The 6,894-nt window shown below is 57.2% G+C and overlaps 1 protein-coding gene across 2 annotated transcripts in view; it reads left to right on the top strand.

The window, feature by feature from the left end:
* Window positions 1-6,291: 6,291 nt before the first annotated feature.
* Window positions 6,292-6,894, top strand: part of MAP2K4 (mitogen-activated protein kinase kinase 4) — a 99,241-nt gene continuing 98,638 nt past the window's right edge. Inside the window, exon 1 of one of the 2 annotated variants that reach the window (XM_068151667.1) lies at window positions 6,292-6,527. In XM_068151667.1, the coding sequence (XP_068007768.1) occupies window positions 6,434-6,527 (94 nt within the window). In that variant the 5' untranslated portion in view covers window positions 6,292-6,433. The remainder of the gene's footprint in view (window positions 6,528-6,894) is intronic. The other variant, XM_068151668.1, reaches the window with a different exon arrangement.

Genomic DNA, 6,894 nt, shown 5'->3' with positions numbered 1-6,894 from the left:
CCGGGGCCAGTACTAGGCCTCCTCGCAGCCCCTGCAGCCTCCACCAGCCTCCCAAAGCCTGTGCTCTGCATCCACACAGTCACAGGTGTAACATGGCACCCCACATTCCCAGCCAGAACAATTGATATCATTGCCCATCACTTCCCACCACCATCTCCAAAATCAGCAGAGCCTCCACCACCACCCCCCCCCTTTGTTTGCCCTCTTCCCCATCCCTTGTGTCCTCCTCACTGCCCCCACCCTCCCCATCCCCCTTAGTCCCCCCACACTAGCAGCACCACTCCCCTCCTCCTTTCTCAGCCTCCCCTTTTCCCATTATCAATAAAGATCTTTCCTGTGATAAGCTCTGTTGGGGTTTCTGGCAGTGTTTGCTCAACGCTTGCACTCCATGATGAGATGAGGTCCCTGGAAGCATCTCTGGGAAGAAACAGGAACAACCAGAGACCTTGGGTTAGGTCATGCAGAGAGAAAAAGAGAAAGGCAAAAGTCAATCTAGCCACCGTGCTAAGAGGGATCCACCTGAGAGTGCTGAGGGAGCTGGCACAGGATATTGCCAAGCCACTCTCAATCATCTAAATACATCCTAGAATGGGTTGGGTTGGAAGGAACCTTGAAGATCATCTATTACCTACTCCCCTGCCGTTGGCAGGGACACCTCACCCTGGTCCAAGTTGCTCAAAGCCTCATCCAGCTTAGCATTAAACACCCTTCAGCATCGGGCCCGGGGCATCGAAAGAGCCTGAGGCAGCAGACAGCGAGGAGAGTTCACCCCGCGGCCAGCAGAGCTGGTGAGAAGCCGGAAGATGGCCCCGGCAGGGAGTCCCCGGGGAAGGCAGGAGCAGGAGGAGCAGCTCGGTGCTTTCTGCCCAGGGAACCAACGCTGAGCCCGGGGCAAGGGCGAAACTGGGCCGGAATGAGACGGATCCTGAACGCGCGGCGCTTTCAGCTGCCCCTGCAGGGGAGCGATCGCTCTCCCTCCTTGCGCTCCAGCTAACGGCAGCCAGTCCCCGCCCGGCCCAGGCGCAGCACGGTGAGGCTGGGAGATACTGGTGGAAACCGGGAGAGAAGCAGAGAAACAGCCAGACAGGAATAGCCAGGACCCTATGCAGGGTGGGACAGAACTGCTGAGGAGAAGGGGCAGAGAGCAACTTCTCCTGGGCACTTGGGAGGGGCAGCGTGAATAGCTTGGCAACCCTGTAGGCAAGCAAAGTTCAGCGAGAGGGCAGAAGGTCTGTCCCTTGTGGGGATAAGCTGGGAAGGGAGGGTTGGTTTCCTGACTGAATCTAAACCTGCCTCTTCCTTTGCTGCCTGAATCCTAAAGCAGTGGGTAGAACATAAATGATTGTGAGGGGTGTTGTGCTACTGCAAGGAACAGGTCGGGGCTGTTCACTTTAAAGCTTTACCAGCTCTGAGGAGCATGTAGCCACTCTCTCAGTGGACACAGGAGATGGTCTGAGTCTCCAGCAATACTGCTTTCTCCCATAAGAGGGAGGCCAAGAACGTTTAGTACCCTTGAGTATCATTTGAGTTCCTCAAAACGAGGTGAAACACTCCCTCAGTGTGCATCTCTGGAGTCTGGTACGTAGCCCACAGGAGCCCAGGTTCATCTTCAGTTCGGCAGCTCCACCTGTGAAGGGCAGAGAGTGTCAAATGAGAGTGCTGGGAGGATGGATTTAGCAGCCAAGGTGGGAGAGGAGGAGAGCCAGGCTGTTGCCCAAGAGCCTGTGCCAGAGGTGCTACTGAAACATTGCTGTAGTGACCCACCCCTAACCCACCTGTAGGCACTGAGGACGCTGCTACAAGTGACCACAGATTGGTTTTGATCAGACTGGTTAAGAGGCTCTGAGAGGACAGGTGAAGGGCTCAGTGGCTGTGGTGTGCTCCTGGCCCCAGGACCCTGACTGCAGGTGAGATAGGGACACCTGGAGGTAAATGCATTGTTATGTGGTTGGTACTGCCAAAAGCCCTCTGGGTTTAGCTGCCTTAACCTCTGGGTCAGGAGACAAGAGCAGGGAAGGATGGAGCCCACCTTTCTGAGAAGGCTTCACTGATGTGCTGACTTCAGGGGACACATCTAAGGTGTCCAATAGACTGACCTCCTTCTTGTCCTTATTATAACCCTACAATAACAATGTTCTTCCTACCTCATTTGTTTTATAGACCTCACCCAAACTGATACTGTTCATGCTTTGTCAGCTCTTTATTCCTAATTTAAAGTCCTTCTCAATTCCCAGAAAAGTTCTGCAACAACTCATCTAAGGAACCTGGACAAGCTGGAGAGGTGGTGCCCAAGTGAACTTCCTGAGGTTCAACAAGGGCAAGTACAGGGCTCTGCACTTGGGCCAGAACAATCCTCACTGTCAATAGAGGCTGGGGAAGGAGGTGATAGAAAGCAGCCTTGAGGAAAAGGACTTGGGGGTGCTGATGGATGAGAAACTGGACAGGAGCAGGGAGTGTGAGCTTGTAGCACAGAAGGCAAATCGCATCCTGGGCTGCATCCAAAGCAGCATTGCCAGCAGAGCCAGAGAGGTGACTCTGACAGTTTGCTCTGCTGAGACCTCACCTGCAGTGCTGTGTGCAGGGCTGGAGCCCTCAGCACAGGAAGGACATGGACCTGATGGAGAGGCTCCAGAGCAGGGCCAGGAGAATGCTCAGGGGGTTGGAGCAGCTCTGCTGTGAGGACAGGCTGAGGGAGCTGGGGGTGTTCAGCCTGGAGAAGAGGAGGCTCTCAGAAGACCTAATAGCAGCCTGCCAGTACCTGAAGGGGGTTACAAGAAGAATGCAGAGAGACTGTTTGCAAAGGCCTGCAGGGACAGGCCCAGGGACAGTGGCTTCAAACTAGAGCAGAGCAGATTTAGATTGGATGTTAGGAACAAGTTCTGCACCATGAGGTTGGTGGAACACTGGAGTAGGTTGCCCAGGGAGGTGGTTGAGGCTCCATCCCTGGAGATATTCAAGGTGAGGCTGGACAGGGCTCTGGACAACCTGATCTAGTTGGGGATGTCTCTGCTGAGTGCAGAGGAGGTTGGACTGGATGAGCTTTGGTCTCTTCTGACACAGGCTATTCTATGATTCTGTGATTAAATAAGGCACTTGCATGCACCTGGAGAACAGCAAGGGACGGGCAACAGCCACCATGAATGCATCAGGAGCAAATGCTGACAAACCAGTTTGATGTCCTGGTGTGGCACCCTGGTTTAGGCATAAAGTAGAAAGTAGCAGGTATTGCATATGCTGACTTCAGGAAGGTTTTGAGCACTGGCTGTCCTGACCCTCTCTCTGGAGAAGATGTGACCACAGGGTGAGTGCAAAACCCCTGAGGCAATTGTGTGTCGAGTGCTAATTATCAGTGGTTGTCAAAATGGCAGGAGGCATGGGGGGCGGATTTTTGCAGGGGTCCATTCTGGCTCCAGATCTTTTTAATTACTTCAGTTAACAGCCTGGATGATTAACACCTCATTAAACCTGCAAATTACTGCAGGCTGCAAAGGACAGCAGAACTCAGCACTGTGCTGACAAGTGGGAGAGGGGAGCTGGAACCTCTAGGGCAAACACTCTAGGAGTGTTACCTGTGGGAACAGTGAGGGTCACAAGTAGGGAAACTGGGTGGATAGAGTCCTTCAGAAAAGAGCCCAAAGTATAATGGAGAGCAAACTGAATAGCAGCAGCAGACAAGGCAAGAACCGCTCCAGAGCCTATCCAGACGAGCTGGAGCACTGTGCCTACCTGTGGACAATGTACTCCGAAACAACGCAGCTCAGCAGAAAACGAGTCAAAGGAGGTCAGTGAAGAAGATGGGAGGCAGAGAGAGGGTGAAGGAAAGCCGAAAGAATCATGCTGATGTAGTCTGTAGAGCAGAAAGCCAGAGCAAGGAAGGGGGAAGGGAAACATTACAGTCATCAAGCGCCCAAGAGGTCACTCCAAAGGCTGCCATGGCCACAGCAAACAGGACAGGATCTGAAGGATTTCAGCTCAGATAAAAAGGCTTAAGAGAGGCTTTCAGACATGTCAGGATAGAAGTGTGCCAGAGCAGACTGCTGAGGGATGGTGCAATCACCACCACTGGAGGCCTTTAAGCACAGGTTTCACAAACATCTGTCAGGACAGGCATTGTTGATCCTCCCAGATCTGCAGGCAGGGGGGAAGGAGAAACAGTGTGGCTTCACCTGATGGTAAGCAAAGCACACGCAGGTGGCACAAGGCAGAGGTACAAACCAGCTGTCAGCTCCTGCCGGTGGACTCTGGGTTTCTGTGTCACGCCCTGCAAGATGCCAGCTTCGTATCTGCGGTCTTGGTTAAGGCAGAAGAGAAGGCTTAGGCAAGAGAGGGAAGAGAAAGGAAAGTTGTAGAGCTGGGGGAGGGGAAACGTCTTCTGTGTCAGGACCTGGACTGCAGCCCCCTCCCCAGCAGTTCAGCACCTGAGGTCAGTTTGGGTGTGAGGGCAGGCAGTGTAACAAGCATCAGGTGGCTCTTTGGAAAAAGCTGAGAGAAGCCCTGGAAGGGGTGGGTGCAGGAAAAAAATCCACCCTTTTCCTTGGGAACTGCTTGTAGCCAAAACTTTTGCTTTGGTTCCTACCTGTGTTATGTTGCTGCTGTGCCTAACCATGTCCTGGATTGCATACAGTGCTGAAAGTCACCACCAGAGAGCAGAGGCCTGCGTGGGGCAGGGTGGGGCAGCAACCCAAGAGAAAACCCAGCAAATACAGTACTGGGATCTTGGCCTGAGAGCCTGAGGAGGTGATGGTGTTCCTCACAGCAAAGGAAAGTTGCACCCCTGACAGAGAGGAAGATGATTTTGCTGGACTAGCAGGAGTTGGGATAGAGCAGAAAAAGGGAGGTGGCCAGGACCAGCTCTGCTTCTCCCACTTCCTGACAGAGGTGAACCCTGCAGTGTGAGGTATTCTCTGGAGAGCAGGGTTTAGGCAGGTGAGCAGGCTACTGGAGTCCCAGCCCACCTCTTTGAGCCCACAGCAAGGAAACCAGAAGTCTCTAGAATGGAGTGGAATGGAATAGAATAGAATTAACCAGGTTGGAAAAGACCTTTGAGGTCATTGAGTCCAACCTCTCAACCAACACCATCTGATCAACTAAACCATGGCACCAAGCACCCCATCCAGTCTCTTCCTAAACACCTCCACTGATGGTGACTCCATCACCTCCCTGGGCAGCACATTCCCATGGCCATTCTCTCTTTCTATGAAGAACTTCTTCCTAACATCCAGCCTAAACCTCCCCTGGCACAACTTGAGACTGTGTCCTCTTGTACTACCCAAGCTCAAAGGAAAGAAAAAAAATCTTTGCCTTAACAGGAGGCCGAAGCCTTTTGAAAGATAAATAAGTATGAGCTCAGCTGAGGGAGAAAGAAGGAAAAAACAGGCTATAAGGGGAGGCAGCTCCAACCCCTTTGCCCATTGCATTTGCACAATGGGTGATAGTTGGCAGCTTCTGGAGGCACATTCAGTCTATGCTCAGGACTTGAGGTGCCTATCACCACCTCCACAAGAAGCATGGAGAAGCCTGGGCAATGCAGGAGCAGGGAAAGGGGCTGCATGCTGCTGCCTAGCACCTGGGTGCCCAGCTCTTTGATCAGCAGATCTCAATTCACAAGGAGGCTGGTGTTCTTTGTGTCACACAGGGGAGGAAACCACGAGTCCTATAGGTGAAGGGGCTTGCCCAAGTCATGCAGCAGGCTAGAGAGAGCCCGAGCCTCTGGGGTACCCATGTCCCTGCTCTAATTCCTGGCGTGTGCTGTCCCTACGACTAAGGCTGCAGCTTGCTGGAGTAGAGAGAAAGGATCAGAAACAGTGTGTTAGAATGAACGGTCAGTGGCTAAGCGAGGAGGCTGATGGTGGCAGAAAGGCAGTGAAGCTCTGGGTGTCACGGAAAACACAGGAGGAAGCTGCGCCCTGTGGCGGCCAGGGAAGAGGTCTCAGGGCAGTTTGCAAGTAGCCGCCGGTGCGGAAGGGGCACGGCTGAGGAGGCGACACCCCAGAAAACCCGCTTGGGGCAGCTGCCGGCTCTCCAGGGGCCCTGAGCACCCCCAGCGGCGGGGGCTGCCGGGGCAAAGGCTGCGGGACGAACACGGCGGCGGGGGCTGCCCCCCCGCCCGGAGCGGGGCTGCCGCGGACGGAGGCGGCAGGGACAGGCACTCCCAAGGTGCGCAGGGGTCCGGCGGCAAGCCCGGCCCCGGCGGCGCTTCCCCCCCCCGCCCGCGGGAGCAGCGGCCGCTCCCGCCCCGCCGCAGTGGCTGCCGCAGGGCGCCGGGGCTGCGGGCGCCCCGCCTGGGAGGGGTTAAGCGGCGGCCCCAGCCCGGGGGCGGACGGGGCGGCTGCTGCGGCGGCGGCTGCTATACGGTGGCGGGGCTCTAGGTGTCCTGCCTGGGAGGGTCCCTGCTGCATTGCAGCCGCCGCGCTGCTCCCTCTCCGCGCACACAATGGCGACTCCGAGCCCGAGCAGCGGCTCCGGCGGCGGGAGCGGGCCGGGCCCGGGCGGCCCGCAGGCGCACGCCGCCGCCGGCAGCATGCAGGGTAAGCAGCCCCAGCGGCCCCGCGCTAGGCCGCGGCCCGGCCGCCGCTTCCGGGCCCGGCGGCGCGCCCGCTCTAGGCCTCGGCCGGGCAGGGCCCCGGCAGTGCGCTTCCCGCCGCGGGGCTGGCCCTGCCCGGGGCCGGGGCGGCGCCGCCGGGCGGGAGCCGCCGCGGCCGAATCCCCGAGCCGGAGGGTGGCTGCCGGCGCCGGCCGCCCCGTGCCCCCCCGTGCCGGGCCCCGGCCCCGGCCGGTCGCGGCGCTGGGGACCTCGCCGGGGCGCGGCCGTGCCCCGCCGTCCGGAGCGGGGCGGCCCCTCGGCGCGGCCCCGGGCCGCTGTGGTGCCGGGAGAGGGGGTGGGCTGAGCCCGGC

This window comes from Melanerpes formicivorus, unplaced genomic scaffold, assembly GCF_026170545.1.
Source record: "Melanerpes formicivorus ecotype bairdi unplaced genomic scaffold, bMelFor1.0.p_v2 SCAF_21, whole genome shotgun sequence".
Lineage (NCBI taxonomy): Eukaryota > Metazoa > Chordata > Aves > Piciformes > Picidae > Melanerpes > Melanerpes formicivorus.
Note: the sequence above shows the minus strand (reverse complement) of the source record. Positions and strands in the feature narration are given on the sequence as shown.